At 53.2% G+C, this 19,738-nt stretch overlaps 1 protein-coding gene across 2 annotated transcripts in view; it reads left to right on the forward strand.

Moving 5' to 3' along the window:
- Positions 1–19,406, forward strand: part of CNNM4 (cyclin and CBS domain divalent metal cation transport mediator 4) — a 36,381-nt gene extending 16,975 nt beyond the window's left edge. The window contains exons 2-7 of one of the 2 annotated variants that reach the window (XM_043467820.1): positions 9,273–9,416; positions 9,656–9,790; positions 10,777–10,946; positions 11,141–11,237; positions 16,170–16,351; positions 16,856–19,406. In XM_043467820.1, coding sequence (XP_043323755.1) covers positions 9,273–9,416; positions 9,656–9,790; positions 10,777–10,946; positions 11,141–11,237; positions 16,170–16,351; positions 16,856–17,053 — 926 coding nt within the window. In that variant the 3' untranslated portion in view covers positions 17,054–19,406. The other variant, XM_043467821.1, reaches the window with a different exon arrangement.
- Positions 19,407–19,738: the final 332 nt, after the last annotated feature.

Below are 19,738 nucleotides of genomic sequence, written 5' to 3' on the forward strand. Positions count from 1 at the left end.
CCAGAGCCCCTTGGTCAACCGTGATGGCTGGTGACCTGCTGGCTTGCAAACCTAGTCTGGGTCCACCCATGGTCAGTCTGTGTAGTAACAAAAGCTAAAGTTGCTTATATATCTTGGATTGAAAATCAGTGGAAACAGTGTCAGGGATAGGTACCCCCTTGGGAGATCCTGTCCTGACAAGCCATGTCAGCGTTGCTGTCTTTTTTTAATCTTTATCTGGCTGCGTCGGGTGTTAGCTGTGGCATGTGGAATCTTCTCTGCATCATGTGGGGTCTTCTGTTGTGGTGCACAGACTCTCTAGTTGTGCTCGGGCTTAGTGGCCCTGCAGGTTGTGGGGTCTTAGTTCCTGGATCAGGGATCGAACCCCAGTCCCCTGCATTGGAAGGTGGATGCTTAACTGCTGGGCCACCAGGGAAGTCCCTGCGTTGTTGTCTTGCTCAGGGTGGCTGGGCTGGTTGGTTTCCTGGTCAGTCTATGGAACCCCTTTTGCCTGTGCAGTCCTGTGCAAGTGAGCACCCACCCGTGCCTCCATTTCCATTTCTCTTTTCTATGAGACTGTCCCCATATGACTTTTTTTTTTCTGCTTTACTCTGTTTAACCCTTTTTCTTGCCATTCATTTTCATGTCTTTTCTTTTAAAAACATAGCCCACCAAAAGGCAGTATTTTCATTGGTGATATTTATTGAATAGCTTACTTATCGAGTACCTGCTGTATATCTAGACATGGAGGAATGAGTCAAGAACCGCCAAATACAATTTCTATAGGTGAGAGTGTAAACGCGGACACATCCTGGAGAAGGCAGTTTGGAGGTTTCTATTGAACTTGCCCTTTGACTTAGTGACTCCACATCTATAAATGTTATCTCACATGTGTCAAATGAGGGATTGTCCTTGCGGGGTTGTCTGCAGTAGGAAGAAACCTGGAAATGATCATGTGTCCATCAGCAAAGCTCCATCCTGGCCCCTACCAGCGGATTTCTCCACGGGGCAGTTGAGGAGCCCTGTGCTGCAGCGACATTGCCGAGTGCAACATGCCAGGTGCAGAAAGGTGTGTCTTATGTTTTCAGTTAAAATAAAAATAGAAGTAGTGGATTTTATCATAGAAACTTTCAGAAAAGTGGAAAATGATTAAGAATTAAAAGTCAGAGTCACTCTCATCCTGCCACAGTAAATGTTTCTGTTGGGTTTTCTTCCAGTGAGTCAGCGGTGAACTAGATTGCTTCTCCCCTTCAAAACGAGATAGCCTTCTTTTCTTTTCTGATTATAAATGGAAACATTAAAAAGTAATACAGGTTGACTTTAAAGTCCATTTAAAATTCAAACCCATGAACTATAGCCTCTGTCCGTGGATTTCTCCTGGCAAGAATACTAACTTGAGTGGGTTGCCATTCCTTTCTCCAGGGAATCCTCCAGACCCAGGGATCAAACCAGGGTGCCCTGCATTGCAGGCAGATTCTTCACCATCTGAGCCACCAGGGAAGCCCTTAAAATGCATTAAGCCAAAGCAAAAGAAACCACTGTCACTCTTACTGCCCTGGTTTGGAGCTGTCTGCTTTACACAAATGGTGAACCGCCGTCCTTTAAAATAAATCTGTATCTACATAGCCTTTATAATGGCTGTCGAATTGTTTCATAAACCACACTGGGTAGACCCTCCTGGGCATACCTTGCTCATGGCCTGGGCACTTCTTTTGTGTTAAGGTCTTTCTTAGAAGTGAAAGAAAACTGACTAATCCAAGGTCTTACACATTTTACATCTTGATGCATACTGTCAGATCATGATGGAAAAATTTCATTGTTCTTTCCAGTACTGCTCTCTTTTAGTCACCATAGCCTCATGTTTTAATTTATATTAGAATTAAGGACCTCCTCAGTGTTTTTTTTAGATTAACTATAAAAATTTTTCACTTAAAAAATATTTTAAAAATTTTATTTATTTAATTTTATTTTTGGTTGCCCTGGGACTTTGTTGCTGTGTGTGGGCTTTCTCTAGTTGCAGCAAGTTGGGGAATACTCTCTAATTGCGGTGCTGGGGCTTCTCTTTGCTGTGACTTCTCATGTTGCCGAGCACAGGTTCCAGGCACAAGAGCCTTAGTAATTGCAGCCCTTGAACTCGGTAGTTGCATTGTGGGGGGCCTAAAGCATGTGGGTTTCAATACTTGTGACACAGGGGCTTAGTTGCACTATGGCATGTGGATCTTCCAGGAGCCAGGATTGAACCCGTGTCTCCTGCATTAGCAGGTGGATTCTTATCCACTGAGCCACCAGGAAAGTCCCTCTGTTCTTTTAAATTGCTCATTGATTAAACAGCTCCCTCCCGGCCCTCCCCAGTCAGGCCTTCCCTGCTGTAGATATTCTGCGATATTCCTTTTGTGTGTAACTCTCCCACCCCCTTGGAACTGATGCCACTGGGGGTTGGGAGGGCTGTGCTTTGCCTCTCTGGTTCCTCTTCTGCCCAGTCCTGCCTTCCTGCTGGGCTGGGCCAGGCTCCTCCTGCTGGCTGAGGTCAGCACTATTAATAGTCAGCTTAATCCTGCCCTGGCCTGATGGAGGGAGGCAGAGGAGGGGGATTCCCAGGAAATCGGGGTGCCTACTGTCTGTGAGTGCCAACCTGTGGCCCAGGGCTCTGTCCTCTGGCAGCCTGGCCAGCTCCTCTCCTGGTGGGGGTTGCTGAGAATTCAGGGCCAGCCCTGGAACCTGGGTTGGCAGGAGATGAGACCTGCCGGGAGGCCAGAAAGAGATGCCGAGGACACCATTTTGGGTTGTGGGATGCCCGTGTCTGACCTGGGGCCCCTGGATCTTTCCGTGAGCAAAGGTGGCTAGAGCAGGTGAGCAGGGCCTCTTGGAGCCCTTGTGTACTTTGAAATCCAGCACCTAGGAATGTGTTTTTCTTATGGTCTTTGAGAGACTATAAAGGTTTTTTATGGGGGAGAAGGGGACACAGGCGCTTGCTAAAATGGGCATTGTGGCGGGTTGAGGAATGGGCTTTCCGGTGCCCCTGGAGACCTCCCTGTGTGTTTCTAGCAAAGACTTTGGAGTGTCTGCTGTGTGCCGGCATTGGGTGAGAGACGATGGGAGGATGCTTGGAGAGGAGGGTGTTACTGTGCCGCGCTGCATCCTAACCTGGCTGGATGCCAGGCGGCTGATGCGACAAGCCCTGCGAGTACTGAAAGGAAGACCTGGGGCGCTTCGGGGGCAGTGAGTGCTCACAGGGCACCCCGGGCTGAGCCTGGGCAGGTGGAAGGGTGGAGAGGTGGGGGAGGGTTGTTGAGGAACTCAGGCAGGTTCTGCGTCCTCCCTCTGCTCACCTCCTCTTCCCCATGGGAGAGGGCAGTGAAAGAGGTCCAGGCTTGCTTGGGCCACTTGGCAGTCTGTACCTGCCAATCCTGCCAGGGTTTCTCGAGGTCTCACGTGCAGGTTTCTGACCTGGGCCAAGGCTGCCCAGGGCGGAGCGGGCAAGCTTGCAGCCAGATAGAGCCCAGAGGTGAGCTGGGGACAGCAGCTTCAAGGTGCCTCCGGCCCCACAGGACTCTCCCGGTCCTTGCAGCGCTTGAGTGTAGAAGGCGCGGGAAGCCCTAAGCCCCAAGAAGCAACGTGAGGACGTTCGTAAGAGTTTCTTTCTGATTGTACTATTGACTATGGAAATGGAAATGTTAGAATTTCTATTTAGGAAAGTATAAAAAAGAAAACAGAAGTCATGCTGAATCCCCCTAGACTGGTTAAACTGCTTGAATTGAAATTGGTTGGAAATACTCAAACATCAGTAATTTCATATGACTCAGCCAAATATAATCTTTTTGCTACATTTTCTCAGCCGTTTTTTTAAATTAGGACTGCTTTGGAAAATGTGGGATTATCAGTTTTTGGAGTAAACACATTATGTTTCATTTCTCATTCCTACCGTCCCCCAAAACCCAGTTATCCAGTTGAATGGACACTCATAATCAAATGAGGTGACTCATTAAAATAGAATTCTACATTAGATTTAATAAATATCATACAATGAGAGTCACAAGTCTGAGTCCTAATTTGATCCTCTTATTCTAAATGGTAAATCAGCTAACAGTAATTTCTGAATTACAGAAGCTTCTTTTTTTAAAAAATATATATTTTATTTATTTTATTTGGTTGCACTGGGTCTCAGTTACAGCATATGGGATCTAGTTCCCTGACCAGGGATCGAATCTTGGCCCCCTCCATTGGGAGCACAGAGTCCTAGCATGCTGGGCCACCTGGGAAATCCCAAAAGCTTCTTGAAGACTGAAATTCAGAATAATTCTTTGCCCAGTCTCTGTCCCTCTCCCCCTCCACTGTTGGTTCCTAAGGCACAACCACGTGAACTGTGGCATCCATTCCACAGGTGTTACCGAACACCGATATGTGCCGCTTGCTGTTCTAAGTTTTGGGAACACAGACGAAAGCCTTGCTCTGATGGAGCTCTCAATCTAGTGGGAGAAGATGGGCCATAAGACGATAATCGCAATGAACAAGCACTTTCTGTTGTTTATTGTCGGTGATAAAGACCCGGGTTGCGGGGCTGGAGGAAGGGTTGCAGTCTTCAGTGAGGCCCTCTGGGTAGGCCTCACCGAAAGGGGATGTTTGAACGTTGAACGCAGGCCTGAAGCAGGGCTGAGCTGGCGGCTGTTGGGGGAGGAGCAGGTCAGGCCTGGGGAGCGGCCTCAGGTGTTGGAGGAAGAGCCAGGGGGCTGAGAGTCGCCTGCGCTGGAGAGGAGGGCAGCACGAAGGCCTTTGGGGCCCAGGCCCCGTGAGGAGCACGGCGTCTCTGTGGAGTGGGAGAGCCACTGGAGGGTTTCGGGTGCAGCGGGGCTCCCCCTTGCTGCTGTGTGGAGAGTAGACTCAGGTCCAGGATGAAGACTTAGGATCTCGCTCTTTGGGTGAGAGGAGATGCCTGTGGCTCAGCATACTCAGACGGTAAAGAATTCGCCTGCCATGCGGGAGACCTTGGTTCCATCCCTGGTCGGGAAGATCCTCCAAGATCCCCTGGAGGAGGGCATGGCGACCCGCTCCAGTATTCTTGCCTGGAGAATCCCATGGACAGAGGAGCCTGGCGGGCTACAGTCCATGGGGTTGCAAGAGAGTCAGACTTAACTCGGCGACTAAACAACAACGGCAGCCTCTGCCAGTAGCAGCGGAGGCTCCCGGAAGTGGCTGGATTCTGGGTGTCCGTTGCAGGCAGAGCTGATGGGGTCTGCTGTACTGGCTGGATGTAGAGGGTAGAGAAGTAGTGGAGGCACTTTATTCCCCCAGGCCCCCATCCACTTCACAGGTCTGGGGCAGGGGGTTGACCGAGTCAAGGTCAAGATAATGGGTTGGCCAAAAAGTTGATTCAGGTTTTTTTCTGTAACATCTTACAGGAAAACCCCAATATTAGACATCCATGTGGAGCTAGCTGTGAGCCAGCAGCTGGATGTGAGTCTAGAGGGCACAGGAGAGGGCTGCAAACAGTTATTGGAGATACCTTGATGTATAGTTTGTATTTAAAGTCGTGAGGCAAGGGCCAGGTGCAAGGACTGAGCCCTGGGACTCTTCTCAGGAAGGAGAAGCAGCCCTGGGGTCAGAGGAACACCAGGAGAGCTGTGCCTGGAAGCGGAGGGGAGGGAGGACTTCCAGGAGGAGAGAGAGAGTTGCTCAGAAACTGTAGCCTGGGCAGGTCTCCTGAGAATGAGACCCCACCATTGGAGGTCATTGGTGACCTGGGCAAGAGAGGTTCTCTGGCCAGGCGGGGAGAAGTTTCTGCTAAGACCAAAGAATGGCCTTTCTGAAGACAGATAAGTTAGGAAAAAGGCAAACACAGCCCAGGGTCCATACTCGGGTCAGCAGAGGGTGACCTCTGTGTCGGGGCCCCAACTGGCCAGCCGCAGTTGGCGCCAGGGCTCCAGGCTCTTAGCCTGCAGGGCAGGGCTGGCCGAGGACGGTGCCCCAGGTCCGCTCACCTACAGGGTACCTACCTGACTGGAAAGTGCTGCCCTTAGAGGGCACCCTCACCCACCAGTGGAGCCCCCAAACCCAGGCGCCCCAGAGAGGAGGCGAGAGGGCTGAGCGGGAACTGAGGAACCTGCTCGTTTCATCCACGGAGGGGCATTTTGGTCCTTCAGAGAAGCTGCTTGCTTTTCCCGGTGAGGCCCAGGGTGACCCGTGACCATTTGTGCGGCAGGACTTGTTCTGAGCCTGTGGGTTAATTAGAGGGTTCAGTCGTTGTCCAGTCATTAAGTCGTGTCTGACTCTACAACCCCAGGGACTGTAGCACCCTGTCCTTCACTGTCTCCCAGAGTTTGCTCAAACTCATGTCCATTGAGTCAGTGATGCCATCCAACATCTCATTCTTTGTCGCCCCGTATTCCTTTTGCCCTCAATCTTTCCCAGCATCAGAGTCTTATCCAATGAGTCAGCTTTTCCCATCAGGTGGCCAAAGTATTGGAGCTTCAGCATCAGTCCTTCCGATGAATATTCAGGACTGATCTCCTTTAGGATAGACTGGTTTGATCTCCTTGCAGTCCAAGGGACTCTCAAGAGTCTTCTCCAAGAACACAGTTCAAAAGCATCAATTCTTCAGCGCTCAGCCTTCTTTATGGTCCAATTCTCACATCCGTACATGACTACTGGAAAAACCATAGCTTTGACTGTATGGACCTTTGTCGGCAAAGTGAGGTGTCTGGTTTTTAATATGCTGTCTAGGTTTGTCATAGCTTTTCTTCCAGGGAGCAAGCGTCTTTTAATTTCATGGCTGCAGTCACCGTCAGTCGCAGCAGTGGGGGAGGACTTTTCCTCAGATTACTGGAACTGTCCTTTCTCTCCAGGGGCTCCAACTTCTAGGCTGTGAGCAGGGACCCCCTAACTGAGCCATATCCAGACACCCACCTGGTCCCCGGGGCTCAGTCTGCGGTAGGGGTTCGGCACGGAGGGTCCTTGTCTACCCTCTCTCACCACTTTCCCTTTGTTCCCTTTAACTTGTTTCTCCCCTTCGTTTTTTTTTCTCAATTAAAAAAAAAAAAGCTGTAGACGTAAAACATGCCCAGCAAGTAGAACAACATAGAAGGGTACTGAGGCCCTCCCTCAAACTCCAGATAGCCCCAGAGGTGACCATCGTTACCGCCTCCCGACAGTGAGACGGCGGTTTAGCACTGCCACCCCGCAGGTCTGCGGATGGCACCATGCGTCCCGTCCCCTTACAGTCTCTGCAGGGCTTCCTCCCACGCCTGGTCCACCCCGCTCTGCTGCATTCTTCCCAGAGCGGCAGTGGCCCCTGATCCATGGCCTTTTTAAGAAAAATTATTTCTTTATTTTTTATTTTAATTGGATGCTAATTACTTTACAGTATTGTGGTGGTTTTTGCCATACATTCACATAAATCAGCCACGGATGTACATGTGTTCCCCATTCTGACCCTCGCTCCCACCTCCCTCCCCATCCATTGCCCTTGAGGTTTGAGATTGTTGGATGTTCTGATGAACCCTTTTGCTTTCTCTGCATTTTGAAAATTACACCCATAGAAAAAGTTCCTACCCCTGAAATTTCCAGATCCAAGGTTGGGAACCCTGAATTTTGAGACACACTGCCAGTCTGGCCTGCTGAAATGAGCGAGAGACCTGCCCAACAAACAGAGTGCCTGTGAGGACCTGTGTGTCTCCCCAGCACTGGGTACTGCCAGGCTTAATTAGGGCATGTAGGTCCGAAAGTGGCAAGAGCTACCTTGCTTTAATCCTGGTTCCCCGCGCCGCCCCATGACATAGTTTGACTGGCTGCCCCAGGCCCCTGGGGACATTGTTTCTGACTCCAGAGGGCACTTCTGTATGGGCTACACCCAGCAGGTGAAGAGGCTGGGGGCTGGACCCTAGGGTCGAGTCCCTGACTGGCTGCTGCCTACAGAGGACCTTGGCCAAGCTCTTGCTGGCTCATCTCTCAAGACCCTCGGGAAATTTTAATCTAGTCTAGCCATGGTTCTGCCTGGCAAGGTGCTGAGAGTTATTTGACCATGTGCGTGCGTGCTAAGTCACTTCAGTCGTGTCTGACCCTTTGTGACCCTATGACCTGTAGCCCGCCAGGCTCCTCTGTCCATGGGATATCGTAGGCAAGAGTACTGGAGTGGGTTGCCATTCCCTATTACAGGGGATCTTCCCAACCCAGGGATCGAACCTGCATCTCTTATGTCTCCTGCATTGGCAGGTGGGTTCCTTACTCCTAGTGCCACCTGGGAAGTCCTTGTTTGACCACAACTGGAAATCCATGTACCACGGTGACTGGCACATTGTGGAAAGGTTTCATAAAGGGGCAGTACTTCCCCCATCACATGTAGTGTACTCTGTGATTCTTCACTTTATTTTTTAAAATGCTGGTCATGGGAAGTGGCATTTCTCTGTTCCTTCTCCAAGGCCCGTGGGAGTTGTGAAGATGCGTCCTGGGGCTGGGCTTCCCTGGGACCCTGGAGACCTGGAGAACCTCCTCCAGGGACACGGTGCAGAGTCACGGCTAGGATTGGGTCATGGAAGGGAAGCTGAGCAGGAGACCTGACTTGACCTTCACGGCCCTCCGGCTCTTTTCCCCTTAGGCCCCTCCAGACCCATGTCCCTGTGTGGGGGGCACACAGTCCCTTTCAACCCAGAGTGGGGGCTGGGCCCTGTCATTGTCACTTGCTGGGGTTCGGGACCTGTGAGAAGCGTGGGACCCCAGAAGGCCTGGGAAGCGCTGCCACTCCACTCAGCTTTGTGGAGGGTCCTTCCTCCCCACCCTCTACCTCCTAACTTTCTCTTGTTTTGGGTTCAAGGGTGGCCCTCCTCTAATTATAGTGCCTGCCTGGCCTAATTATAGCCTGGGCTAATTTGTTAATGGCTTTGGGAACTGAGAGCCTTGCCTTGGGCAGGATCATGGCTCCTGGGTACACGCAGGGGAGTTATGCCAAGGGGCACTTGCTGAAGGAACGTGGCTGGCCCTTGAGGCCCCCCTGGGAGCCCCGTGTCCACCCGGCACACTCGGGGCTCTGACGGAGGCTGTCTGTGTCTGCAGGTTGTCAGGGTGGGGCTCTCCCCCTCCCAGGAGCCCCTGATACACCACACCAAGCTGGGACTTGCCATCTTCATTCTATTTAAACACATGGTCCTAAATTAAAAGATACTTTTGGTTTTCCTTTCTGTACAAGCAATATCCATTTTCAGCAACAACTTCAGGACTCGTGACCCCAAATGTGTTAATATTTTGTTCAAGGAGTCTCAGGACTGGTCTCTCTGCTCCTCCAACTTATTACATTTTCTCCTCAGGGAAGTCCCACCTGGCCATCGTGCAGAAGGTGAACAACGAGGGCGAAGGTGACCCCTTCTACGAAGTGCTGGGCCTGGTCACCCTGGAGGACGTCATCGAGGAGATCATTAAGTCCGAGATCCTGGACGAGTCTGATATGTACAGTGAGTTCCCCGCCCCACCTGCCTCGCTCGGACGGACATCTGCTGTCCTGGGACGGGAAGGCTGAGTGTGAGGCCAGGGCCGTCCTTCCTCCCGGCCTTTGTGTCTCAGTCCAGATGCTGCTGCTGCTGCTGCTTCTGGTGGAAGGAGGGCCCGCTAAGCTGGGAGCCGGCGGGTGGACTCTAGTCTGTTCCTGAGTCCTTGCAGGACGCTGGCCTCAGTTCCAGATTCTCTCTTGCAGCTGACAACCGAAGCCGGAAACGGGTCTCTGAGAAGAACAAGCGCGACTTCTCAGCCTTCAAAGATGCTGACAATGAACTCAAGGTGAAAATTTCACCTCAGCTACTTCTGGCTGCTCATCGCTTCTTGTCCACGGGTAAGAGCAAGAGGGGGCCCTTCGGGTAGGGGCAGAATGTAGCCGTGGAGGGAGCCGTTCTGGCTTCTCCTCCCCAGAGGGCTCTGGCAGATGAAGGGCCCAGGGCAAGCTTGGCTGCCTCTGGAAGGGGGCGAGGCGTTGTCCCTTCATTCGCCCCCACTCCTGACCATCCCTGCAGTTTATTTTCCCTGTTAATGAGTTGCTGCTGCAAACTTCCAGGAAGCGTCTGGGTTTGTTATGGAGGTTTGATGCTGGGAGGATGGGAGGTGGGCACCAGGTTCCCCATTGAGGAGGGAGAAGAAGACCCTTCCACATGCCGCCTCCCGGTGGGTGTACCTGCAGCCCTGCGCACTCATCCTCTCCAAGCCCCTGGATCCTGCTCTGTTCTCATCTCTCCACCTCCCTCCGCCTGCATCTGCCGGGTCCCACGGGACCTGACCTCCCAGTCAATCATTTTTCTCTCTTCTCACCCCTGATTCATAGCTCCCTTGGAGACCTGGGTGATTAAATAGGAAAATGCCTGCCTGCCCCATCCTCTCCCCTCACTCTTGACTTCCTTCCCGCCCTCACTTGCTGAAGCTGTGATCCTGTGACATTTCTGCCAGGATATGGATGCTGTGGAATCTGACAACAGCACTAGTCATGTGTACCAGGCACTTCCCACATGGCAAGCACGTGTCTCAGTGTCTTACGTCTGTTATCCCATTTCAGCAAGCAGTGACCCCATGAAGTTTTAAATCCCCATTTTACAGATGAGGAAACTGAGACTCAGGTGAAGGAATGTGCCCGAGGTCATGTTCTATTAGTGCAGGAGCCATGGTTCCAGCAGGCAGACAGCTTCATGTCTACTGAGGCCAGAGCCAAGGGCGCACCCCCTGCCCACCCCGGGGAGGCAGGGCCAGGCGATGAGGAGCTGTCCATCACAGGTGTGACCGACCCCAGGTGCCGCCTGGCCTCCTGCGAAACCCTCCTCTCTCCTCCCTCAGAGGTCCCCCAGTTCAGCCCTTCTCTGATATCAGAGAAGATCCTGCTGCGGCTGCTCAAGTACCCAGACGTCATCCAGGAGCTCAAGTTTGACGAGCACAACAAGCACTACGTCCGTCATTACCTGTACACGCGCAACAAGCCAGCCGACTACTTCGTCCTCATCCTGCAGGTGGGCCTGCCCCCTCCGTGCCCTCTGCCCACCCCCCATTGCCCATCCTCCTCCGGAGGCCCCCCTTGGCCTCCTCGCGGTCTCGGGGTCTCAGCGCCTCCACAGGGCCCGAAGCCCCACTCACGCCTCACTCCTCCAGCTCTTCTCCCTGGTGGTGTTCTCTCTCTCTCTGACCATGACCTGTGTCCTTTCAGGGGAAGGTGGAGGTGGAGGCTGGGAAGGAGAACATGAAGTTTGAGACGGGTGCCTTCTCCTACTATGGGACCATGGCCCTGTCCTCGGCCCCTTCTGGTGAGTCGTTGGACCGCCCCCCAGCACGTCTGGAGGGGGTCGGGACATGGGCGGGCTGCCCCCTCACCAGAACCTGGGGCCTTCGGGGAGGGGTGGCCAGTGAGGGCCTGGACTTTGAGGAGGTAGGCTGGAGAAATGACTCGCCCGTGGGGACAGGGGTCCGAGGGTGGAGGGAGGAGACGGGAAGGGGATTCTGAGCAGAGCCTGGAGGGGAGCTGAGAGTGTGTTCTGAGATGGTGAGACCAGCCTGGAGAAGACAAGGGAGCTGGTGGGTGTGTGTCAGGGAGGCCCAGGAAGTCAATGGCGTTTGCTCATGATACGAAGCAGGAGGCCATTAGTGGCCCGTGAGCAGGGGGACCTATAGCAGCAGAGTGGGCAAGCTGGGCAAGCAGGCCACCGTGGCCATGACGGCGGAGAACAGTTGAGAGAGAGGCAGGTGGAGGAAGCTGTGTGGCCTCACTAGAGAAGACCGGGCCAGGGGAGTCGATGGGGTAAGGAATCCGAGGCGCCCATGGTCGGGGGCCAGGCCAGGGCCTGTTGGCCATGCAGTAAAGGGGCTGAGCCTCCGCCTTTTGGTTAAGAGTCAGTTCTAATGGAATAAAGGAGCTCGGGGACAGAGAAAGGACTGGGCAGCCTCTGAGAAGGCCTCTCTTGCCACTCCAGGGCCCTCTGCTTCTCCACTGTTAGGTGGCTCAGGCTCCTGTTACCAGAGGGGCCTTGTGGCTGGAGTGGGCGCCCTGCAGACAAGGCCCAGTGTCACCCAGCTCGGCATCTCGCTAGTGGTGTGACGCTGCCAAGCCTTGAGAGCAGCCACAGGTTCTGCAGGCTGGAGGGGGCAAGTCTGCTTTGGTGCTGAGCACAGGCGCATGGTAGGGGGAGGGGGCGCCTCCACGCTGTGCCTGCTGCTATCCTTTGACAAAGAAGACCTCCCTGTGGGCGGCCCGGCACACATGCGTATTGACAGTTCAGCTCATCTAGCAGCACGAGCAGGCACCTGCAGGGAGGGGGATGGGAAACAAGGCTCCAGAGCCGGGTTTGGGAACAGGCGGCCCCTGCCCAGGTGCCCCAGGCCTGGGGAGGACGTCTCTGCCCCTCCTCGGAGGACCTCTTACCATCCAGCTTCGGGAAGCCTTCTAAAGCAGGGCACACCATCACAGGACATTGCTCTAAGTGCTGTTTCTCTGCAGTGATGCCTCAGAGCCAGGTTGGGGGCCTGGGCCCTGTCTTGACCTGGAGGCCCCTGCTTCCCACGTCAGTGGCTGGAAGGGAGGGGAGGTGATTTCTGGGGGCTCTGTGTTCACTGTGAAAGCTCTGGCCCCACGCCGCCAGCTCCGCCCTTCTCTGGTCAGGGCTCATTTGTGGGCTCTGGGCACCCTCCCCGTCAGAGCCGGGTCCCCTTTCCCATGGCACCCCGTCTCTGCTCAAGGCAGCCTGGCCCCCAGCAGGTCTGCTTCTCCCTGCTGTTCCTGTGGCTCAGTGTCCACCCTCCCACCACTGACCTTCTCCTCTTTTGCTCCAGTACCTTCCACCCTGGTTGGGTGTCCGCCTGGCAAGCGGAACTCCCTGCTCTCCTGGCTCTCAGGTAACGAGGCACGGCTAGACGATGCGCACTGCCACCTGTTGCCTGCATCCTGCCGCTGCATTAACCTCTCCCAGCAGGCACTGGGGCCACCTCCGCCCCTCCTCCCGGCACCTGTGCCCCCCCCCCCGCCCCGCCCGGTCACATGTGTGGGCCAGCCTGACAGGTGTTGGTTCTGCTTGACCTGGGCTTCTGTGTTACTGTGTCCCTTTGCCCAGGTCCTGGAAGGGTTTCCCTGAGGGTCCTTCAGTCTTTGAGAAGACTCGTGCACACACACATACACCCGCACGTGACAGGCTGGGAGTGAAGGGCCGTTCCCGGCCAGGCCAGGTGAGCCCTGCTGCTCAGGGCCACACAGACTCCAGCAGGACGACTTGTCGCCTCTCAGTATTCTTGCCTGGAGAGTCCCAAGGACCAAGGCGCCTGGGGGACTGCAGTCCACAGGGTTGCAAAGAGTCGGGCACGACCGAAGTGACTGAGCACACACACATGCAACTTTCTCTAAAAGAAGCTTCCCTTCCCACCTTTCCTCACAAGCTTTGCTTTTTTTATTCTGTGGCTGAAATGGTGTCCACTGGCCAGGGGGAGGCAGCCTCTTGGAGTCAGAAGTGCGGCCACAGTCAGACTGCCCTGGTTGAGTGGCGTCTCCGCCAAGACCAGCTGAATGGGTCTGGGAGCTGACTGACCTTCTCTGAGTCTTGATTTCCTCCTGTGAAATGGGAACAAGACATGTACCCACTTCTTAAGAATTGTTGGCCGCAGTAGGCAAGAGAATTGATATAAAATGTTTAGCTAGAGCTCAATTACTACTTGTACTTTCTCTATTATAGTGAAACCAGGAAGCATTTGGGAAAAGGCCAAAGGCCCTGTGCTGTTTCTGGCCTTCCTCAGGTCACACTCCTGAGCGCTGAACCAGGGTCGCTGGGAACCATGTTGGCCCCAGCATCTTTCAGTTCATGGGATTCCCGTATCCCGTGTACACTGGGGCAGCAGAGGTCCTGATGTCAGACCCGTGGCCTGGGCTGCTGCGCCCGGGGGAGAGGAGCACAGCGAGTGTCTCTGAGCTCCAGTTTCCCTGCATAGCTTAAAGTAGCGCCCGCGGCCCTGGCCGTCCTAGAAACCTATCATTTCAGGCACCTGTTTCCCATTGATGTTCATACAGTTGGGCTATTTTCCTTCTTAAATATACGAAAGCACACTTTAAAAAAAAACTGATTCTCTTAAAAAAGTAAAAAGGTGACTTAGCAGTCACTGGTCCCATTCAGACAGAGCCAACTTTTGGCTGTGATGAGTGGCCTTTGAGCGGGAGGCTGCCTGGTGAGAACGGAGTGGACGGCGTCGGTCTTCACTGGCCAGCCCCTCAGCCTCACTCTCCTCTCCCGCACTTGCTCCTGTCTCATAGATGGCGGGGTTGACACACGTATGGCTTGAATCCTCATGTCTTTACCTGATATGGGACCAGAGACACTTTTCCATAAGCTTTCTAGTTAGAGCTATGCAGGGTCTCACCATGCAGAAGTGCCTTCGTTTGTTACTTCCCCCTTATGCATGTTCATGGGGGTCTGTATTCTAAATAATGGCGTGATGTAGACCTCTTTATGGAAAAACTTCTTCTGTGTTTAAGATTATGTCCTTAGAATATTATTTCCAGAGATGGAATTACCAAGTCAAAATCGCCTGGGTTTTTTTTGTTACTTTTTTGGGTTTGTTTTAATAGTAACATAGCTTATTTAGAAAATTAGGAAAAATCCTAAGAAAATTAAGTATCATAATTTCATTATTCAGAAACAAAACTTCGTATTTTTTAAATTCCTAGGACCTCTGTTTTAACAGACCATGTGACTAATGTATGTTGGTTTAAATTCACTTCCTATCTCTGGAGTGTTAATAAGCATTAATTAAAAGCATTATGTCATCAAAATAATTAATGTTAAACAGTAAGAAATATTGACCTTCAAGGTGTTACTTAAGTTTGAATGAGTGATAGATGCACATGGTCCTCTAGTGGTTGTATACCAGGGGTCCCCAACCTCCGGAATCTAATGCCTGATAATCCGAGGTGGAGCTGATGTAATAATAATAGAAATAAAGTGCACAGTAAATGTAGTGTCCTCGAATTGTCCCAAAACCATCCCCCCTCACCCTGGTCCATGGAAGAATTGTTTTGCATGGAACTGGACCCTGGTGTTAGAAAGGTTGGGGATTGCTGTTGTATGCTACCCATCTTGGAATATCCAGACTGTGTGTTCCTAGTTTTATGAATGAAATTCAGATGGGGAGTATTACTGAATTCAGTCTCAGTTGGTTCAGTCAGTCACCTAGACTCAGTGGTTGCTTTTTTCACTGGGCTGTTTGTTAGAATAGTTAACTGAGTCATTAGTAAGTTAGTAGTTAACTAAGCAAATCAGCTTAGGCCACTATCTGTTTGTTTAAAACAAGCCAGCATGCCTTCACAATTAACTTCTTGGTGCATTTCATTGTTCTCCTAATGTTCCCCCAAAATACGAGCTAATGAGGTACAATCATGTGTGTGCCCTTGCTTTTGCAAAATAAGGAGCTGGTTCCTTCCTCATTGGAGGTTGAGTCATTCCCTTTTCCTGGTTACTATCAGCTGAATGAAGCCTGTTCTGCCCCTAGTGATGGGAAGAGGCACTGCCATAGCTACCCCAGGGCTCTGCCTCATGGGATGGAGACTGGAATCAGTCTCCAGGCACCTCAGCGTGGGAAGCTGGAGCTCTGGGGCCTCCAGGTTCCTGTGAGAAGAGTCTGCTGCCTCCATCCCCCTGCCAGACTGGCTGGGCTCAGCAGACACAGGCAGGACTGTTCCACACACAAGTCTCATGGAACACGGTTTTGAGCTCTTAGAAGCATTTTGAGATACGAGCAGGGTGTCACGTTGGGGGTGTCTGTATGTATGGTGAGAGAGTACAAACTGTAGGTTTTCCTCTTCATATAGTTTAAAAGTGTGCAGTTTACATCCCTTGACAGAAGCGGGCATTGAGATGCTGTCTACCACACTCGGGCCATCTCTGTGTTGCCCCTGCCTCATTACTTGTCGGGGGAAATGAGAGCTTTTGTAGACATAAACTTTCTGTGTCTCAGGTTTTTGTTTTCTGTTTTGTTCTCTGTTCGGGTAGACTTTTGAATACTTACTGCACAACACTTCTAAACACACTAACTCGTTTGCTCTGATGAAGTCAGACCTTGAGTAAGGGCTTTGTTTGCACCCAAGAACTCCTTCCCGTTTCCAGTGAGGGCACCACTGCCCAGGCGTCTGAGGGACAAGGTTGGACAGGAGGCTGTGAGGGGCACCAGGCCGGCCCCTGACCTCACGGTCTCTCTCCCCACCACAGACCGCTCCCCATCCCACCCCACGGCCCTCAGCCGCTCGGCCTCCCTCAGCTACCCAGACCGCTCAGAAACGGCAAGCACCGTGCCCTTGGCAGGCAGCAGCAACCAGTTTGGCAGCTCGATCCTGGGCCAGTACATCTCTGACTTCAGCGTGCGGGCACTCATGGACCTCCAATACATTAAGGTGAGCACTCCCACAGCCCTCTGCCTGGGGCAGCCCCATCCTCTGCCTCCAGTCCATCGGCAGCTTCTTTGATCCACCGCACCCAGCATGGATAGGCTTCCCAGGTGTTGCTAGTGGTAAAGAACCCACCTGCCAATGCAGGAAACACAAGATCCCTGAGTTGGGAAGATCCTCTGGAGGAGGGCATGGCAACCCACTCCAGCATTCTTGCCTGGAGAATCCCAAGGACAGAGGAGGCTGGTGGGCTACAGTCCATGGGGTTGCAAAGAGTCGGACATGACTGAAGCTGAGCACACGGCACACGCAGGTCCAGCACGGCGGGCCCGGACCTGGGATGTGTGTCCTTCCTACTCTGGCTTCTCACTCTTTGGTGGGGGTGCTTCTGAGACCCTCTGCCCTGGGTCATGCCTTCTTTCCTGGACTCAGCTTCCATCCCGGCCACGTTTCCCTGGCCCCCCAACCCTGCTCTCAGTGACCACCCCACCCCTGCCCACCCCCCTGCAGATCACCCGGCAACAGTACCAGAACGGGCTGCTGGCCTCACGCATGGAGAACTGCCCCCAGTTCCCCCTGGACGGGTGCACCCTCTGCACCGAGAACTCAGCTGACAAGGCCGAGCCGCCGCCGGCGGACGAGACCACGAACCTGCTGAATGAGCGCAACTCCTTGCTGCACCGGACGTCTCACGAGAGCGCCATCTGACAGGAGGGCCCGGGGTCCCCCGCCAGCCCCGCGGGGGCCTCCCCAGTGGGCCCACAAGAGGACAGGGGGCCTGTTAGGCCGGAAGGGGCACAGTTACCCTGTCTGACTGAGCAGCCAGAGGGCCCCCTGCCTGAGGGGGACCTGGTCTCTGACAGGGTCCTCTGAACAGCTCGGAGGTGGCAGCTGCGCGGCCCCGGACCGCGGGGCAGTATACCGGCGACCAGGAGCGCGCCTAAACTCAGCTCGTTGCACCTCTTTTTAAATGTCAGGGGGAAGGGAAGACAGGGTTAAGGAACTTTAAAAGCAATTTTTTTTTCCACAGAAACTTTAAAAGGGGTAGGGTTTCTCACCCCGGGAAGCAATAGCCATAATGTGCTCCCAGTCGTGACCTTCTGGCTGCATCCCTGACTCAGGGAGCCAACTCTCCCTACTCCTCTTCCACGTCCTCCAGAGATGGCACCACTGCAGCCTCCTGGAGGAAGATTTCTTCTTGGGAGAGAAGACAGTTCTTCCCAGGAAGCAAAGAACCAAATAGCGCTGAGAACAACTGCCTGGACGCACACTGAGGCTCACCTGTCGTCACCGAGGCCAAGGGATTTTTCTGGGAACCCTGGTCAGGGAGGTGACAGTCCCAACTGTGGAGAGGAGCACGCCTCCTCCTGTCAATCGCTGGACCCAGGAACCTCCTAGAACTCTGCTGATGGGGTCTCCTGGTGAGTTGGGCTGGGCCGAGGCCTCTCAGCCCTGTCCCCACGGTCTGCCTCACGTCCACCCCTTTGGACAGCTCTCCCCTTGTCGTGGGACTGACTCCGAAGTATTAGGCGGGGTCTCACACCATTAAGACTGCTAACCAGACTGCTCCCCAGGCCCTGCCCTCAGTTTCACCAAAGGTTTTCCCCCGGTGGGGAGAGTGTCTGTGTTATGGGGTTTACCTGTGATGCTCTTTTCGGGGCCAGGAGGGAACTTGGTCATGAGCATCTACATTGTTAGCAGTCAGTTCATCCCCCTCCCACCCCATAGCCAAAGTCAAGTCTCATTACTGACCCACAAAGCCCTTCTCTCCAGATTCCCTGCTTCTAATCCCAAACCCCAGTGTCTCTTGGGGATTGAGATCAGGAGGACGTGTAGGAAGCCAACACAAGTCGGTTCTTCATGCCCTTTCCTCTGTGGCCAAGGCTCACCTGACCTTGTTCACGCACTTACAGAACCCGGGAAAGGAGGTTTCCACCTAGAAGGCACCCAGCCAGCAGCCCCGTCCTACCCACGTGTGTGATCCTAATGTGAGCTGTCATCCTGGTCTTTGCTGAAGCCCGTGGTGCTGGACCCTGGGTGCCCCAGCCCCATCTGCCGTCCTGCACCTTCTCCCTGAGCAGCAGGCTTCCCACTGTCGGGGAGGCTGTGGGACCGAGGTCCGCTTTGACCCTTTGGTTGGGTGGAACGGTTGCTGGGGGGCCTGGAACAGAGGAGGGAGCCTCGCAGGCCTTCCCGCATGTTTATTCACGTCTTTCCTCAACCCGTGAGACCTGGTACCCGAAGTGCTCTGCTGGCAGTGACCGGGAAACGCCTTGCACCAAGCACGCTGGGCCCTGGTCAGTGTAACAGGCCTCACCAGTGACAGAAGTGATTCCCACAAGTCTGGGGAGAAGGTGGTGACACCTGTGGGTTCTCGGCCACAAGGAAGACACCAGACCTTCGTGCCCTGTCCAGGGAAACCCCTTAGTTTTCTCCAGGAGCAGCTTGCTCTCCGCATCCACATGGGGGCTTGCAGTACGGTTTTCCTGGGGTCTGAGTGCTGCCTGAGCCCACCCACTGCCCGAACCTAGTGTTTGTGTGTGAAGTCCATGGAGCAGGTACACACACTTCCACGGCTACCTCTCTGCACACACAGATGCTCTCAAGAGATGGTCCCTCCTCCCCACCTCTCCCTGTCCCCATTTATAATCACTTTTTGCAGAGGGTCATGGTTATTTCCAATATTACTGGTCCGATGACTTCCTCTTCCCAGTGCAATTTCTCATTTCCTATTCCAGCCTCTGGTTCCTGGGCTGAGCCGTACCCTGGACCTGGCCCAGCCCTGCGTGTCTTCCCATGGAAGGGGGACCTCCGCAAACAGCAGGCCTCCATGTGGGTAGGCGAGTCACAGCCACCGTAGCAAGTAACTCGTATTTATTTTGCATAAGATTTTAATTTGTATATTTTTGTGATTTATTTTGGCATTGTTATGAGTTTTGACTCTCGGGGAGTTTTGTTGTTATGACTCTTGTGTCTTTTGTCACAAAACAATGATAATATTTGCTAAACGATATATGGAATTTATTTTTGATTGGTAATAAAAAAATGAAATATGGATAAATCTTGGCGAGCCTGCAGTTGGCCTGTCTGAGCTCAGGTCCTGTCACAGAGCTTGAAGTGGCTGTGCTTGGCTATGACAGGGCAAGAGACAAGCATCCTGGGACTGTTTAGCGCTAAAAAAAAAAAAAAAAAAGAAACGGACATGTAACTTACAAAAACATAATCAAGGCTGTTGTCACAGGAGCTAGAGAGTGCCAGCTGCTGCTAGACCGATACAGCAAGTGTGCTCAACTGCCACCGTTAGGAATCCAGTAAAATGGAAACCAGAGGGTCAGGGACAGCTGGAATGGGCAAATTGCCCCTCCTCTGTCCTCTAGGGGCTGAAGGAGAAAG

The sequence above is a fragment of the Cervus canadensis genome, chromosome 5 (assembly GCF_019320065.1).
Source record: "Cervus canadensis isolate Bull #8, Minnesota chromosome 5, ASM1932006v1, whole genome shotgun sequence".
Classification (NCBI taxonomy): Eukaryota; Metazoa; Chordata; class Mammalia; order Artiodactyla; family Cervidae; genus Cervus; species Cervus canadensis.